This window comes from Lampetra planeri, chromosome 14 (genome assembly GCF_965212315.1).
Source record: "Lampetra planeri chromosome 14, kcLamPlan1.2.h2, whole genome shotgun sequence".
NCBI classification, from domain to species: domain Eukaryota; kingdom Metazoa; phylum Chordata; class Hyperoartia; order Petromyzontiformes; family Petromyzontidae; genus Lampetra; species Lampetra planeri.
This window is the reverse complement of record NC_136120.1, coordinates 11,173,112-11,192,275: the sequence shown is the minus strand read 5'-3', so window position 1 is coordinate 11,192,275 and position 19,164 is coordinate 11,173,112. Positions and strand designations below refer to the sequence as shown.

General features: G+C 42.0%; 1 protein-coding gene across 1 annotated transcript in view; it reads left to right on the top strand.

Moving 5' to 3' along the window:
• LOC144722376 (exostosin-1-like) overlaps positions 1-19,164 on the top strand; it is a 161,854-nt gene that overhangs the window by 128,553 nt on the left and 14,137 nt on the right. Inside the window, exons 2-5 of the mRNA XM_078600587.1 lie at positions 10,281-10,374; positions 15,182-15,289; positions 18,200-18,319; positions 18,862-18,994. Coding sequence (XP_078456713.1) covers positions 10,281-10,374; positions 15,182-15,289; positions 18,200-18,319; positions 18,862-18,994 — 455 coding nt within the window. The remainder of the gene's footprint in view (positions 1-10,280; positions 10,375-15,181; positions 15,290-18,199; positions 18,320-18,861; positions 18,995-19,164) is intronic.

Below are 19,164 nucleotides of genomic sequence, written 5' to 3'. Positions count from 1 at the left end.
AGTTAACTATTTTATATTTGACACATAATTATCATACGGTGCAATCTGAATTGCATTCATTCTAGATTTGAAGCTTTCGTGACTGCAAGGAATCATCTTCTTAGGTTTTTTCGGTAAAGTCACGTAGAAAGTAAAATAAAATAAAAAAAAATAAAAACAAAAATCACGACGTTTCACTTGATACAGCTAATCTGGCTGTGACGGTCCCACCTGATGACGGAGACTTGTGTTGCCTCCGAAACGTCGTGATTTTTGTTTTTTATTTTATTTTACTTTCTACGTGACTTTACCGAAAAAACCTAAGAAGCTGAATTGCATTCCTCTTATATTCGCTTCAGTAACCCCAGGTCTCCCTTGTGAAAAGGATACTTGAATAATCTTGTTGAAAAAAAAACCGTGGTTTTGCTTTGTATTTCCGTATTACCCAGAACCAATTTCAGTGTCGCTACGAATTGTCAAACAATTCACCGTACATTATTAAAAGTCGTTTTCTGCTCAAACGAGCGTTGAGGCGGTGCTCTTTTGTGTGCAGCCCTGCGCCAGTGGTGGAAATTCCACGTTCCTGTGCTGTCGAGGACTCTCTCCCGAGGACCACTGTTGAATGCCCCCCAAAGTGGTACCTAATTTTACACACTCCAGAGGGATGATGAGCCGAGTCAACCCCGATCCGGATTTGAACTCACCACTATATATTTTTGGAGCTGCTCACTCTACCACTATGCCACCTGGCCGGTCAATTATGCATTGTTGGCGTCACTTAAAAAACAACATCCTGCTGTCCGCTTTTAGTCATCCTCCTGGGCTGTGCGAGGGGGTTAAATAGGAGCGTGTGGACTTAACAAAGGAGGCTGACATCGTAGCACGTGCTTATTTTATTGGGATGACCCCGAGTTGTGCGAATGAGGCCTTAATGGCTTTACGGGGCGAGGGAAAGATGCGACCTGCTCTTTCCATCATGCACCTATGACAGATGGGGTGAAGAGACGTCGCATTGGTTAATGCACAGTGGCGTGAACCCAGCAGCCAGAGTTCAATTCTCAGCCATAGCTGACATCAGTGGTGAGTGATTTCTGAAGCGATTCTCATCCCCAGCTCCTTTATCAACCCACCTTGAACAGTGCAGTGACGTATTCTATCAATCAACGACCCCCCCACCCATGGATGACACGCCATAGAGGGGCATTCATCCAGCAGTGGATCGACAAATGGTTGTCATCTGTCATTTAATGATGTGTACTGATATGTATAGCTCTATTAAATGTTTTGTGATGAAATGTGCATTGGACACCTACGGTTATCTGGCCGTGGATCGTGATGATTTTTTTTTAATGCAGGAAACCTTAGTAAATAATAGGAATGCTTCGATAAATAAGCCTTAAGATTAGTCCCAAATCTTTACATTTTCCCGAATGAATATTTAACGCATCTGGCGATTAAAAAAAACCCCACCCACCAAAACCTCACCCCAGCTTTCCGTTAGCATTTTGCCGCACCACAGGAATTTCAACCATTTTAAGTATGAATCATTAGCAACACTGTCCACAAAAGGAAATACAGGTGGTCTCCAGTTTACAACGTCCCATTTACGACGATCCACATTTACGACGTTTATAAAACGCCACTGTGGATCGATTTACGATGCAGGAACTTGATTTACGACGCATCTTCCGGACACGACAAAAAAACATTAAAACAAGAGGCAGTCTGGTTTCTGACGTGACTTGGTGTGGAACTTTTGTTATTCACAAGGCTTTTTTTGCGTGTGGATGTTTACCTATAAAACCCTGCCACAATGTGGCTGATAAAAGGTAATAAACACATCGGAAAGTGATGTTTCGACTGTCCGTGGTAAAATAGGGTGCCGATTTTACGGTCGATATCATTGACGATGGGGGTTTGCAGGACCAACGCATTGCGTCGTAAAAGCGGGGGACCGCCTTTATATTGCTTTCTATATATAATAAACGGCCGATTCATTAACTATTAAAACATTTCAGAGCCACCCACAGTTTGCCCAGCCACCTGTACCCTTTGAAACTGTACCTTGATATATATATACACAGCGAGGAGACTTTGCCCAGCCCTCATTCTTTACGCACTGCTGCTGCTGCTGTGCTTGTGCCTGCCTGAAACTGGGCCATTCTTCTCGGTGAAGCTGCAAGTTCGTCCCGCGTGCTGTTCTGCTCTTGAGCTTCGCTGGTTCGCGTCCAGCAGTCGTGTCGCCGAATCTCACTCATCGCTTGCGCGATGACGGACGGGTTTCTAAATATTGCAAGGTGCCGAAGAAGTGAACGCGCGCAGGCGAGCCCGATGAATTTGCTGATTCGTGGGAGAGAAAAAAATGCGACATGTGTGATAATACAGTGTGGGTCTGGGGGTTGCCACCTCTGATGTTATATGTCATGGGAAGAAGACTACGTCGCCATATCTGAAGAAGGGAGGGCCACGTGTGCTTGTCTTTGGTCATGTAAACCTTGACTGAAAGCTTTCGTGACTGCAGGAATTCATATTCTTTGGGTCTTTCGGTAAAGTCACGTAGGTAGAACAATAAAAAAATGAAAATGAAAATAAAGTGAATAATTTTTTTTAAATAAATTATGTAACAAAAATATTCACTTTATTTTCTGCACACAAGCATGTTGATATGCTGCAATAGCAAGAGTTGTGATAGCCCTTTATGCAGCAATGCCTGACTAATTAAAAAAATGGGTATTCAATAGTGCTCTGCATTGGATTGTTTGACACATAGAGCAAACATTGCCTCGTAATTCACTAACTTGCGATCTGCGATTTCGTCTGTCCGCGAACTGCATCTGAAATCCGACACGACTGCATTTTTATTAAAAATAAAAATAAAGTGAATAATTCTTTTAAATATATTATTTTAAAAAAATCACTTTATTTTCAGTTTTATTATTTTATTGTTCTATCTACGTGACTTTACCGAAAGACCCAAATAATATTTGGCCATGTATTATTACGTGACCGACACAACAACAACAACAAAACAGACACATTAAATGTGCCTGCAAGACATGAGTCTACTGCAAAGAGAGGACATGATGCGTTAAAAAACCAGGATGGTTGGGCAACCAGAGCGTGGTCTCCCCTTCCACGAGCAGGTTTCATGTCGTTCTAGAGTAGATATATGCTGCTGAGCCTAAGTACCCTCTTGAGCCCCACCTGTCTATGTGATCCTCCTCACCAGTCATCGACGTTCACTTGAACTCCGTCTGTTACTCGGGTCTGACGGCATGGGCCCCGTCTCAGTGCAGTGGTTTTCCTGCGCCAGGCACAGCAGCAGCACACGCCTGCTGCCTGAACACTTTGCAAGTACTGCTGTACGCTTGCGATGCCCGATGTGCAGGACTAGTAGGTGGGCCAGTAGAGGACGCGATGTAAAGCGGGTTGATAACCTACCTATAAGCTTTTTATCATGTACCTTTAACAATGTTGCACGTGGAATTTGAGCAACATACTCAGACTGCGATTCATAATTGGTTTTTATTGGGTTAGGTCGTGGTTTATAAATGTGTGCTGTAAACCCTCCGCCACCTGACACGCCCAATTCATAAAAGTGCCACGTGGTTGAAACGTGCCAAATGTATTTCTCTCCAGCAATGCAGCAGTCGTGCTGAAGCAATCGCGCTGAAGCAGTCGCGCTGAAGCAGTCGCGCTGAAGCAGTCATACATTCGGCAGGCTTCATTTACGTGGAGAGTCGTGTTCATGTGCCGCGCTGGGTGGAGGAGGGTTTAATGAAACACAGTTTTACACGATGGCCTAACCGAAAAGGAAAAAAAAATATGAATCATAATGTTGGTCGTGAAAGCCTACGTGTAAAATTTACCAACCCAAAGTGTATGTAGCATTCCCTCGCTGTTCGCGAGGGATACGTTCTGAAAATGCTCGAGAATAGAACATTTTGCGGATAATTATATATCTGTTTAGTTAATTACCTTCAATAAATACACAAGCTATTAAATACGTAAACGTATTCTTGGTTCTTTCGGTAAAGTCACGTAGAAGGGAAATAATAAAAATAAAACAATTAAATTATCACGAGGTTTCGATTGCAACACAAGCAATCATCATCAGGTGTGAAAACCACAGCAATAAATTTTTTAAAAAAGTGGCGGTTTAAAAAACAAATTCTTGCTGTGGGTTTTACACCTGATGATGATTGCTTGTGTTGCAGTCGAAACGTCGTGAGAATTTTATTGTTTTATTTTTATTATTTTATTATTTCCCTTCGACGTGACTTTACCGAAAGAACCAAGAATATGAATCCCTGCAGTCACGAAAGCTTTATATCGAAAGATACATAAACGTGTTCGCAATCGTATCACGTTTTCTCATCACTTTTATCTCTCATCACTTTTATCTCTCGTCACTTTATCTCTCATCACTTTATCTCTCATCTCGATGCAGTCGTGTCGGATTCCAGATGCGGTTCGTGGACAGTCAAAATCGCAGATAGCAAGTTCGTGAATTACGAGGCAATGTTTGCTCTATGTGTCAAACAAATCCAATGCAGAGCACTATTGAATGCCCATTTTTTTTTATTAGTCAGGCATTGCTGCATAAAGGGCTATCACAACTCTTGCTATTGCAGCATATCAACATGCTTGTGTGCAGAGCACTTGGCCATCATTTGATTATGCATTTCACTTCAATTTTCCAGCGTGATTTTAGTTTGCACTGTGGAAGCACTTTCATTTATTCAAAACAGTAAATGTTGTATCGTTGCTTTGTATAAACATAAAGCAAAGCAGTAATTGGATAAATAGCATTGCTATTAAGCCTTCACACGCTGCCAGGATTTCCACGGCTGTAAGGACCTTGGTCCTATTTACTGTTTGTGGAATCATACTGTCGAAAACATGATTACATAAAGACAAACGACAGTGCCCTTGACTGATACAGATGTTACCTACTGTGAGCCCTACATATATTCATATAAATTCTAGATTTGAAGCTTTCGTGACTGCAAGGATTCATATTCTTAGGTTTTTTTCGGTAAAGTCACGTAGGTAAAAAAATTTAATTAATGAAAGTTACATGAAAATAAAATTAATGAAAGTAAAATGAAAAAAAAAAATTTTTCATTTTACTTTTAATTTAAATTTTTTACCTACGTGACTTTACCGAAAAAACCTAAGAATATTCATTTCAACTTTGTATTATTTTGTAAATAGTCATTTCTCAGTGGTGTTTTTATTCCTAATGCACATAAACCACGGGGACCACGTAGACACCCACATAAGAGACCCATCGACTCACGTAGATGACTGTAGACCTACATTATAAGGTCGGCACAGCACACGAGGGGGTGGGTGGCCAGCACCACGCCCGGCCGCCTTTGTCTCTCTTAATGGCAATGCTTACACACTGCACCAGGTACTAATTTGAGGCTGAGTAGACCTAGAGGAGGCCCATGACCGGTTCAAATAAGATCACACTGGAGTTGGTGTCTGTGAGCAGGAATCAAACTCGGGTCCGCCGGGTTCATAGCGCAGCGCACTAACCGCCACACTGCTGCTCCCCACTAGAGAAAAAACAAACACACACACACACTCTTAGTCGGCGTCTAGTTTCTCGCGGACGATATGAAGGACTCTGCGTTGCTACCAAGCACCGTAAAGCGGTTGTCGAAAAAAAACCTACTTCGAGCTCATCGCCTGACAGTTAGCGTGTTGCCAAAGTAGGCTAGCGAAACAGATGCGTATGGGCCAAACTGCAGACTTGCATTCCGTTTGAGCAAGCGTTGTGCGCGGCGAGGAATGCGGGACTCACAATTCTCTGCGATGCCACTTGTTGCCTGCAAGGCATTCTCCGGCTTGCCCAGCGACACGTTTGCAGGTCGTGGAATTGTTTGGTAAAGTCAGTGGAGCCGCGAGGTGCCCTCGGGTTAACGCAGAATCCCACCTTAATGCGGAGCTCTGGTACAAACGCAACGGCAAGAAAAATATTTTTTTTTGGTGGACGTGCACGTTTTAGTCAATACCTGTAAGAGTAACGAGTTGAAATTTTTCAAAGTAACGGAGTAATTTTTTCAGTAGAAACTCATCTTAAAAATACGGTGATGTACGGTTTAACGTTGTGGATGCCATTATCCACGATGTCATCTGCAAACGTACTCCGCTTACCCTGCAGAAGACAAGAAAGCAGATTTAAAAATATAATCTTATTCACAAAAAAAGATGCAGATTGCTTAATTTATCATGTAATTTTACAAAGTATATCCTGGGGAAAATGGAAAGTCAATACACACGATAAGCAGTGGTTAATTGGATACATTTTTCACGTGATTCCTGTTATCCATCAAAAATTGCAGATAATAGGAAGCTCTTCTGCCAAACAGGATGGGGATAAGAGCAGATAATGACGAATTATAGGAAAACGAGGATGCAGATACAAGTGTAGTGAGCGACTTCTGAGACACGTCGAGTAGAAGGCTTTTTATTTATTCAGAGCACACTGGGCGAGACATTGTGTGACGCAGCTACACATAGGCGATCCTAACACGTAGCCCCATCTCTGGCTTCGCTACGCAAGCTGTTCGACCAGTGCGGCAACGGAGATAATCTTCCATAAGATCAGCCACGTGGTCGGAGACGAAGAGATGACGAGCAGCGACGCAACCAGGACTCAGGACCCGTAACAGCCACGAACCTCTGGTTTGGTGCCCCTTATATCTGTCCCGGTTTGGCCAAGCTCCACTTACGGCCACGCCCGCTTTCCAGAACCTTCGAGCCAGTTCCGGAGCTTCTCGACTGACTCCGCCTTTCACCTTCACCCCAGATACACCCCCCTTATAATAAGGCATTGCGTAATGCAGCCATGACCGTAATTACCACTCCCGGCCGAAAGGTGTCACCCTGTCATTACACAAGCAATAGGAATAATGGTTAAATGGGTCAGAGATAGCCCTAGTTATACTGTATATATTATATCGTAGCAATGAAGCGGGGGTGGGGGGAAACATCAACACATTATTTCTGATATATTCCTGCAAACGATGTCAGTATGTTCAGGAGATAAATACCAATGCCGAGATCTGCTAGCCACGAGAGGGCTTCAGGAGAGAGTGCGTGGAGTTTTGCTGTTCCACCATGGAAGGACTGCAGACTACAATGGTTTATCGTGGCCCATAGTTTGGGTTGTGTGGCCAACAGTCGCCCGACTGTGGCTTGCGTCTTCAATTTTCGCGTTCATGAAGGAGATGTTGTACATCGGACTGTTGATGTGCTGATGCATTTAAGCTAGGGCATGTAATGTTTTCAACTCTGGTTATATGATTTGAAGTTCGTGAATATTTTACGTGCTCAGAATGAATACTAAGAGATGCTCCTCGCGCGTAAGCTCATCCATTAAAGGAGATATTTTGACCTGATATTTGGATATGCAGCATCGGCTATTAAACAAGCGGCCACTGTACATTTTCGGAATTTTCCACGTGAGCACAATGCACTCAAAGTTCGCAGAGGCGTTCACCTGTGTACACATTGCACACTGTTTGCTGTAGTAGCTGAACGATGCCATCTAGTGGATAGATAATACTTTCAGAGGCGTCTTTTTCCATTTCGAGTAATAGAGTTTTACAAGCCACAGAGTAACTTCAGAAAAAAAGCAACGATATTTCGAAATGACGAGGGCTTAAAATTTGTGGTGGTGTAAAGTCACGTAGAAAATATGACAATGCACCATCAAGAGGCGTTGTTGTTTCTGTTCAGATTTTTGCATACCTTTGAAATGTATACAATAATTAATATTGAGTTGAACACGTGCAATCATTGCAATTTATTACCATACATATGCATGCTATATGTCAGTTGAATATACATATCGTAGTCAATTTATTAACTACACATTTCCTAGCATCACAAATAACACAATATTTTACTATTATGTTAGGCTGTTGGCAGCTCTACAGAATTCCTACAATTTCAAACTAATTCTAGATTTGAAGCTTTCGTGACTGCAAGGAATCATATTCTTAGGTTTTTTCGGTAAAGTCACGTAGGTAAAACATAAAAAAAAACATCAAGTGATGCAGCTAATCTGGCTGTGACGGTTCCACCTGATGACGGAGACTTGTGTTGCCTCCGAAACGTCGTGATTTTTGTTTTATTTTATTTTATTTTCATTAATTTTGATGTTTTACCTACGTGACTTTACCGAATAAACCTAAGAATATAATTTCAAACTACTTGTTGCAAACAAAATATTAGATTTTTACACGATTATTTTCACCCTGAATTCGTTTTATTTTCTTTAAACGCATGTTGCTTTGTTACCCCCATTTTAAGTGCTTTCCACCACAGAGAGTACAAAAAGTAAAGATCATTGAGTGCCTAGAAATGTGTTCCAATTGGCCACTATCAGAGGAAGGACTCACGGTTGGTTTCCTTCTGTCCATTGTGGCTGAGATCAATGTTTTTTTTGTCATAGTTACAGCTTGCATATATATATTTTATCCCGTTTTTAGATTATTTTGGTCCAATTGCATTTCTTTGGAGGGGACTCAGTGGAACTACAAAATGAGGTGTTGCTTTTAAATCTGGGAGATAGGCAACGTATTTTAAAGCATGATTTCCACCACAAAGATGGCATTGTAAATGGGTGTATACAGTGAGTGACTTGTAATACATTTAGATTTGCGATTTGCTCCTGCTGCGACATTTTCTCTCCTCCAATTATCCAGCCACCCTTGTCCACTCGTCATCTGGCGGTGTAGAAATTCAAAGAGTTTTCTATAAATATGCGCCATAAGAGGTTAGGTTAATAGCGTAGAGAAGACGTGGCTGGGACGTTGATCGTGGAAGAGATGATTGGGAGAAGTGTGCAGCAATTTGTATCACGTGATCATCACCATCCACAATCTATCTACTGCTGGATAATTGCCTCTTTAAGCCAATGAAATCCCTTAGTTCAGTGGTTCTTAACCTTTACTGCAGCCTTGAAGCCCTTTGTTTCTCAATCGATTAAACATGTATAATGTTCATATTCTTAGGTTTTTTTCGGTAAAGTCACGTAGGTAAAAATTTTTTAATTGAAAATAATAAAAGTAATAAAAGGAAAATAAAATAAAAATCACGACGTTTCGGAAGCAACACAAGCCTCCGTCTAGAATGTATAATGTTAATATAGACATAGGGTTTGATGAAACAAAGTAGTTGTACTAAGATGCCGGTGCTTAATTTGTGTTTCATTTATTCACCTTCTAAAACAAAGATCTGGCCGTGTCTCGGACTCCCAAAAAGTGCATCTCGCACCTCCGAGTGGCACGTCCACCCCAGGTTAAGAACCACTGCCTTAGTTGCTCGCGATTCCACAGCACATTGAGTTTCTCGCGCGACGAGCCCATCTCCCCCCAGTGATTGCGCTCTTGGTCGTGGTCTCTGTTGTTAATCTCAACCAACTGGCAAACCACGACGCCGTCCATAATGAAGACGCAACCGTACACAGACGGGTCCTGCAGCGCTTCCGCCAGCAGTTGCCACGACCTAGAAACTGCGGGGACTGCATCTTCACCTTTATCCGTGTCACTTTTTAAAATCGCGTCTTAAAACTCGCCTATTTGTACTATGTGCTTTCCCTGTAACCTAAGATGGAAAAAAATACGACTTTGTTGTCTGATTGGATTACTCTGCAATTGTTGTTATTGGCTTTTATCGTAGTTATTCATGTTAATGGAATTTCGAGAGTGGTCATTAACATTATTATCAGCTTCCTATTTCCCTTAGATGCATCGATATTTGTGAGTGTAGCTTTATCTTTACGTACAGCGCTATGAGATACTTCAATATGAAAGGCGCTTAATAAAAAAGAGGTTATCATAATTACCTTCGCTGTCAGAGACCAATCCCGTGCACATCAGGCCGACCAATAATACTCTTAGGTTTTTTTGGTAAAGTAAAATTAAAAGTTAATAAAAGTAATAATGGAAATAAAATAAAATAATACAATAAAATAATATAATAAAATAAAATAATATAATAAAATAAAATATCACGACGTTTCGGAGGCAACACAAGTCTCCGTCATCAGGTGGAACAGTCACAGCTAAAATTACTGCATCAAGTTGAGGAAAATTCCAAAAGACCAGCCCTTAAATACAAGTTAATAATGATTCACAGTTAACGCACGTGTTTTACAACCTGGAGACATTTTCCTGGACAAAGGGGGTGGGGGGGAGGAGGTGGGTGGAATTCACCTTCGGTGAGTTGCTTTTACGTCTACCCGCGCAGATGCTAAACCGCGCTTGTGTGTGTCGCAGGTACGACTACCAGGAGATGCTACACAACTCCACGTTCTGCCTGGTTCCACGTGGTCGACGCTTGGGCTCCTTTCGTTTCCTCGAGGCTCTGCAGGTAGAAACCCGCCTGCGTGTGCCGTGCGTCTCTCTGTCTCTCTCTCTCTCGTCCGAAAGGTTTCCATGTTGTTAATTGGTTTTTTACCCTTCTATTTGGCAACAAAACTGACACTTTATTTTTACAAGGAGTTTATGTTTGCATAGGCCACAATACCTGCAGCCATAATGCAAACAAAAAACATAACTCTGATAATGTGCACTGTCCTTGAAGTTATGTTTTTTGTTTGCATTATGACTGCAGGTATTGTGGTCTATGTAAACATGACTCCTTGTAAAAAAGGTGTCAGTTTTGTTGCCAGATAGAAGGGTAAAAAAACAATTATCAGGTTTCCATGTTGTTAATAGTTTTTTTACCCTTCTATCTGGCAACAAAACTGACACCTTTTTTTTTACAAGGAGTCATGTTTGCATAGACCACAATACCTGCGGTCGGAATGCAAATAAAAAACATAACTCTGATAATGTGCACTGTCCTTGAAGTTATGTTTTTTGTTTGCATTATGACTGCAGGTATTGTGGTCTATCTAAACATGACTCCTTGTAAAAAAGGTGTCAGTTTTGTTGCCAGATAGAAGGGTAAAAAAACAATTATCAGGTTTCCATGTTGTTAATTGGTTTTTTACCCTTCTATCTGGCAACAAAACTGACACTTTTTTTTTACAAGGAGTCATGTTTGCATAGACCACAATACCTGCAGCCATAATGCAAACAAAAAACATTACTCTGATAATGTATGCACTGTCCTTGAAGTTGATTGGTCCACACCCGAGACAGTTTTCCTTAGAGCCTAGTCTCACATGGATTGGACCAGATGACGCCAGAAGGCGCACAGCTCCATGTTTTACACCCGTTGTGTTGTTCAGCGTGATGTCCGACGTTAGGCTCCCCAGGACACAGCTTCCAGGACCTTCGACAACCTTGCGGAACTGCAAGGTTGGCGAAGGCCCGGGCGTGTGGAGGCAAACGTCAGAACGCGGTGGCCGGAGAGTTGCCATGCAGACCCTTCCCTTGGACTCGATGTTAAAGGTTCTAGATTTGAAGCTTTCGTGACCGCAAGGATTCATATTCTTAGGTTTTTTCGGTAAAGTCACGTAGGTAAAAAATTTAAATTAATAAAAGTAAAATAAAAATAAAATAAAAATCACGACGTTTCGGAGGCAACACAAGCTTCCGTCTTCAGGTGGAACCGTCACAGCACGATAGCTGTATCAAGTAAGAGAAATTCCAAGAAAACAGTCCTTGTATATATACTGGTTGAGGGTGGGAGGAGCCAAGGCAGGCCCTGAATATTATTTTTGTGAGGTTCGGTGCGGCTGAAGCACGCTGTTAGGAATGAGCCTTTGTTGTGTAAACCAGGTGCGGATGATGTAGAGGATTCGATTTGAAAGCAGACCGATTGGGTACATTTAATTATTATTGTCAAACTTGTTTGCCGAGAAAAGCCTCCCTGTGTCTCAAGGCATCTTCAGGAGGGTCCTGCAAAGCTTTACAGTACGGGGCAATGTGGAGCTCTGCAATCCAATGTGATTGATTTGCAGGGAATTTTTCAGCATTCGGATGTTTCGCCAATTAGCAGTTGCATGGTATGGTGGGTTTTTTTTGCTATGGAAGGAAAGCAGAAACTCTTGCAGAACAGGGGAAGAGAATTTGGCAACACTCCACACACAAAGGTATCCGTGATTGGAATCGAACCGGGGCCCTTTTAGCTGTCAGGCACGCATTATGACTGTGCCACCCTGCCACCAAATTGTAATATAAACAGGCTTGGCATTTCTGCTCGGGAATTTTAATAGAGCCTTTTTTTCCATTTGGCACCTATTGTTATTACTTATACAGCCCTTTATCAATGCAACGCGGGATGAATGCCTCGCCATGCCATGTCTGTCATAGGGGATTGTTTCACCAACCTTCATCACGCTGGTAGGTAGGGCCTGCTTCAGGTGCCACTCGCCACTGATGTTATCCATGACCAGGAATTTAACTCAGATCGTCAGACTCATAGCGAGGTGTTCTAACCACTGCACCACTGCTTCGCTCCCAGTGCACAGATCAATTTCCATGCAACTATATAACCATAACTCTAGGTAAGTGAGCCGTTTTTCCAGTCCAAAAATGTTTTTTACAGGTTCATTAATATATTATAAAAAATTGCATGTTTCTTTGCCGGCCATGCCCACTGCCGTGTTAGTTTCGAAAACCTAGCCATGCCAAAAATAGGCTGGTCCAGCACTGATTGCATTTCTGCACTTAGCGGAGAGAAAATGTATGAAATAAATCTTAAATACACAAAACAAAAAAGCGAATTATTGATTTTAACAGTTTTTTTACAGTGTTTCCAATGGACTGGTAAATAAAAGCAATTTGGCATGGAAGGGAGGCTTTGTGCATTGTGGGAGTTCCTGGGCAAAAGCACACACATTACTTTTTAGAACTAGCAAGCACATGACTGCGAAATAGAGCCCTACCATGTAGTTCTTTGACCATATTCTTACATTTATATTTTATTCAAGTCTTTTATTTTTCAGTTTGCAAAGAATGTTTGAAATGTACTTTCATTCATCATCCCATTTAAAAAACTTGTAAATTATTTGTGTTCCGATTTGAATGCGATTATTATCTAAAGTAACTGCCAATTGTGAGTTGTTGTTTAGTGTTTCTCGTGATTAATTCCTGTGACTTCCTTACTTAGCATGTAATCAAATGTGACCTAATAAAACGGGTGCCTAAAGCTTAATATGAATATGTCTTGTTCCATATAACCCCCCCCCTCCCAATGCGTATTGATTAATTAACTTTTTACTATCAAAATTTTTTTAAATCCGTAACTTAATTAGGTCAAAGTAATTGCGATTGCTTAGACCTGCGTTAAGACATTCCAATAATTAAAACCTGCTGAGGATGTATACAAACTTAAATTAAAAACACACCAACAATTAATGAATGTCAATGTTTTACACCCTCATTTAGAAATGTAACTTTTATATGGTTAAAATTTTATCCCATTTTGATAGATATACTTTTGAAAAAAAAAAGTGCAGTCTCCTCAGCAAAAAAAATGTGCAAGTCAACATAGTTTAATACAAGCCTCATCGTCACAAGCCAAGATATACAGATGAGATTAAAATATTATTTTATCAGGCATGCATATGAATACGCCACATGATGTTTTGTGTTTACGCTAAAAATGCATCTTTTATTAAAACATTGTCTTCGTTTAATCAATGCCGTTATTGTTGTATTGCTTATTTACACATTTTTTTTGTACGAACAGCAATTACATCATTGCAAGTTTACTTGGGAAAAGTCTCGTGTATTCATCGTGTTTTCCTACAAAGGACATTTTTTTAGGGTGCCTTAAGCGGTATACTAATGTGTTAGTGCAATGTGCAGGCTGCAGGCACGTGGCACGTGTAATTCAATGCAGAATATTTGCAGCAAGGGATTTTTTTGTTTTACTCAGAATAGCTGGCATTATAGTTGTCCTGGGCTAAAGCAGTGCAAGCACGCAAGCTTTCCTTGCTTCCTTCCAAGTCTGGCTCTAGCTTCAGTTATGACGCCCTCCGTTGCCTTTCTCTCCTGCCCCTTGAACAATACTTGCCTCTGTGCACGGGGTCACCAAATGCCAAGCCCAGACATGACGTCAGTGCGTTGGGGTACGGAATCACAAAGCACATCAGTCGGCCTTCAGAAGTGACACACACACAAAAAACCCTGCTGCCTCCGAACACTTGTGGACGTTATGTATTCCGCAAATCTCCATGCCCCCGGAAATCTGTTTGGAGCCAAACCCGATGCCAGCATGACCACCTTGAATAATTATGTGCTTGCATTTTTAAAATGATGGTCTTCATGTTGCCAAACACCTGCGCTTCTAGCCCTCGTTGTTGGTTTTGGGTCTCGAACGTACGTACATTAATTGTTATTTGAAAGGCAATTTGGCCGATAATTTCAGACCACATTTTACCACGCATTTTAAATTGTTTTTACCTCACACTTTTGTTTTTTTTCCACTCATTTATTTTTTTTATCCCCCCACAGGTCTATTAATTTTTCAAACAAATTGTCAATATATTTTTTACGTGTTTCTCCATTGGCTTTTGCCTATGTACCAGTAGAGTAACACGGATGGTCTAATGGTTACCGCACGGGACTTGCAAATCCAGAGGTCGCCGGTTCCATTCCATATCTCGGCATGGCAGTTGAAGCAATAAGCAAGGTTCTTAAAACCGACAGTGCCTCTGTCCACCCAGCAGTGCTAATGAGTGCATGCTACAGTGAATCGATGGGAAGGTCACGTGTGGTAGAGGTGGAGTGTTGGTACTCACACCTGTTTCAAGGTGTCTAGCCAGCGTGGAAGAGAAGGCCAATGAAACAATTCCTCTCGACCCATACTTTCCGAACCCCAATCTACTTCCTGCTGGGCAGCTTTGCGTTTCCACCTTTGGTGGCTAGGAAATGTTAACTACCTTGCCTGGTATACAGGAGGTCGTGGGTTTGATCCTGACCCTGATGCCTGCAGTATAGTTCGAGTTTGCACGTACTCTCTGTGGTCTTTTTTCTCTGGGTCCTCTAATTGTTTTCCCTTCACATAAAAAAAACATCTGCTGAGAGAATTTGTCTGCTATAAATATCCACGTGATAAGCCACTTTGTTGAGTTATCATTTGTGGCCAGGTCGCTTCTGAAAAAGAGCGAAATGGCTCATTGGGCCTTACCTGGTGAAATAAATAAATAAAAAAGTATAAACAAAATCCAGCATTTTCTTCCTTAACCATGGGCACAATGATTTGTTCTCTTCTGTGTCAGGCCGCGTGTGTTCCAGTGCTCCTTAGCAATGGCTGGGAGCTTCCCTTCTCCGAGGTGATCGACTGGAGCAAGTCCGTCATTCGCGGGGAGGAGAGGCTGCTTCTTCAAGTATGTTTGCAAGTGCACGTGAACGAGCGGCATAACTTTCCACCACTTTTCTGCTTGACCGCTCCCAAGAGCATTCTAGCTACAGCTTGTAACCCTGCAGATTAATGAGGCACCGCTGCAGGCTTAAGGCAGGACTTTGATTCCGACAGGCTGGGAAAAGCTATTACGAAATGATTGGTGTTTGAAAGAGGAAGCAGTTCACTGGTCCAGTAATTTGCAGTTCTGTCTGATGTGTTCTTTGTTCTTTGTGATGCAATGATAAATCAGTATTTTTTTCATTTTGTGAAATAAAATACACGAGAAAAAAAAACCTGGGATTGTTCACCAAAGCGTGCATGCAACTGCATATCTCTTTCATATAGCCTGATCCATCCTCCCTTAAGATACCTGGAACATAGGTGTGGGCAGTTTCATTTTATATAAGGTCACTTCATGAAAAAAATGCCTCTTAAGTTTACTTCTGCTGCAGAAAAGAGTGCGACATTAGGCAGAGCGTACGCGTGTAACCCACGTGACTCAAAGCAACACAAAATGTATGAATGCAGCAGCAACAACAAAAAATCAAACACACACAAATAAACAAAGACCTCTCATATAGCCTACATAAATTTGTTTTTTGCAAATGCTGTTAGAAACCACCTATTAAGGCATGAGGCATATCTAGCACCATGCAGAGCCACGTTTGTCTCCCCATTAAAGTGTCTACATCATACCAGCTACTCAATTAAGGCTGGATCGTCTTGGGGAAGACCCAAGTCTCTTTCACATATCGCTCGCCACTCACGTAAGCCCTGACCAGGAATCAAATTGATGTCGCCGTGTTCACAGTGCGTCTGCTAACCATTCTCGATCGCTCTTTTCCACCCCGCAAAGCCCCCGCCATACACACACGCACACGCGTATATTTCCCCCCAAAAATATAGCCCCAGAAAAATATGAAAGGTATACACAGAAGGTGAGGTCATGTCTAAGTGTGCACCCATTGTAGGTTGGCACGAGTGGCATTGATTTCTCTTCGGTAAAGTCACGTAGAATGGAAATAATAAAATAATAAAAAAAACATAATAAAATCATTCTCACGACGTTTCGGCCACAACGCAAGCAGTCTGTCTTCTCGACAGACCTGTTCTTCACCTGAGGACGGCTGCTCGCGTTGTGGCCGAAACGTCGTGAGAATAATTTTATTATGTTTTATTTGTATTATTTTATTATTTCCATTATACGTGACTTTACCGAAAGAACCAAGAAGATGAATCCCTGCAGTCACGAAAGCTTTAAATCGGCATTGATTTTGTTAAGCGCCTGGTGTTCGCTGCTCGCGTGAAAACGCGGATGGGCCACGGCGCGCCGTCATCTCGTCGTGGCCAGAGAGGATGCGTCGCCAAGTGCGGCCTGTGCGTCGCTGAAGCAGGAATGGGGGAGGGGAGGGCCCCCCTACCCCACATTTTATTCTGATACAGCTGATCGCGGATTTACCGTGGGTCAAAAAAGCACGAAGATCCTGTCTGCTGGATCATCCTCACCAAACGGATCTCCCAGGAGGATCAGCCGGCTAGGATTTGCCAGGCTTGGTGGCTCCTAGGCCTCGAGGCAGCCACAATATGGCAGGAGGGCCCGTAAGCCACGTGTAATTCGTCGAAGTAAATTGGATCCAATGCCAAGCGCCGCCTAAAGTGCACTGGTGGCAGAAGGCAATCGAGACCTCCTGAGGCCAAGTGTGGCCTTAGAAATGATGATTACCAAATCCACGTTTTTACATTTTAAACAAATGCACTGTGTTAATTCTAGATTTGAAGCTTTCGTGACTGCAAGGGTTCATATTCTTAGGTTTTTTCGGTAAAGTCACGTAGGTAAAAATTTTAAATTAAAATTAATAAAAGTAAAATAAAAATAAAATAAAAATCACGACGTTTCGGAGGCAACACAAGCTTCCGTCTTCAGGTGGAACCGTCACAACACGATTGCTGTTTCAAATGCACTGTGCTGCATTCAAATGAAGTGGGTTTTGGCACGTTACGCTATCAATTGAAATGGGATACTTTTAATGGAATGTGTGTTTTGGTATTGTTTGGGTGGTGCAAAATCCTGTGTAATTATCAGGAACACTCTTCCGTTGCACACATATGGCCCTCGATGAACCTGCATGTCAAACATTTAAGCTGGAGTTTTTATGAGTGTAACATGGAGAATCCTATCCATATCAGCATCAATAACATCATTGGCGGATATCACAACTTACGTACAACCACGGAGGTTTTTTTTGCGGTTCCTGCTGCAAGCCCCTCCGGTGTGTGTGTGTGTTTTTAAATCCTTTATATTAAGTTTGCTTGCTTGCTTAGGACCGTGCAAATCTTTCGGTCGTTTTTTAACCCACTTCCCGTGATCCAATCGAGCTGACATTTTCCACACAGACTCGTTGTGCGTGACAATTTATTTTCGTGAAAAAATTTTCCAAAAATTTACACTGTTTAGGGAAAAATAAATTATATTTAATTACCAATTGCTTAATGGTGGCAGGCAATCATCTGACCCATAGGTGGCAGCCAGCTCAAGCCAGAGGACGAGAGGACTCTAGCCGCCACGCATATAAAGGATTTATAGTGAAAAACTTAGTTTTTACGGGTTATACTTATTTTGGGTTGCGCACTGCGTGTTGTTCGGCCCGATGTCCGACGTCGCACTCCGCGTGCTGGTAAATGGAAGCCCCCAGTGCGCGGGGCAAAACGTCGGACATCTCGGGTACAGCTCGAAAACACATCGCAGAGATGCACAGCTGCACGCAAGCCGTGTAACGTACACCGATTGCTCTCGTTAACCGAATCGCATACAACATTTACACGGCATGGTGCCAAGCGCACATCATTTATGATTAAAACATCTGTTTGTCCTAAAATCCCCTTCCCTACCTAGATCCCGTCGGTCGTTAGATCAATTGACCATGACAAGATTTTGGCGCTCAGGCAGCAAACCCAGATGCTGTGGGAGGCGTACTTCTCTTCCGTTGAGAGGATAGTGCAGACCACACTCGAGGTAAGACCCGTGAAGCGCACCGCCGCATTTCCCACCTGCTTTTTGAAGTTGCAAAAAAATGTGAGCTTCTCCATTGTTCAGAGAAATCGACTTGAAAAGGATGAAAACACATCACGGGATATCGTTATTTGCCACCAGCGAAAGGCGTTTTTGCATTTACTTGAAGTTCATTAAACATGAACCGTTTTAACTGTGCGACACATACTCTATATTTGCTTGATTATGGTTTATAATAATTGTGTACATTAAACTTGAAATACATTTTCCCTTTGTAGCTCAAGCTACACGCCTGTGAAATAATAGTTTATTGTGTTGAAATGACGGATACGGTAATTTAACGAATACAAATTATGAAACTAGTATTGTTATAAATGACTCGCAGTGACGCTGGGCTTAAAATATTGATTCGTGCAGTTCCTCGGGCAAGTTGTACATCATGTGGTGTGGTCCGGCGCAGAAAATAGCAAGTTTATAATTCTGCGCAGCCCTTTTCATGATGAACGTTTTACAATGCCACTTGCAAAAAAAAAATGTATTTGCAGATAATTCAAGACCGGATATTTTCACACATAGCCAGAAATAAAATGCTGTGGAACCAATCGCCTGGTGGACTGTACGCCCTGCCACAGTATTCCACGGATTGCGCTGATTTCCCATTTTATTACGCTACTTTGGGTAAGTGTTGTGCAACTTTAAGGTCTCTTAATTAATTCCGACCGTAAATGAAAGCAGTTAAAAATGCAGAAAAGTTAACCAGATTTTATGTCCTGTTCCTCAGCAGACAGCAACAAAAATCAACAAATGCCAGTGATTTGCATAAGTGTTTCAGGAAATATATGTCCACA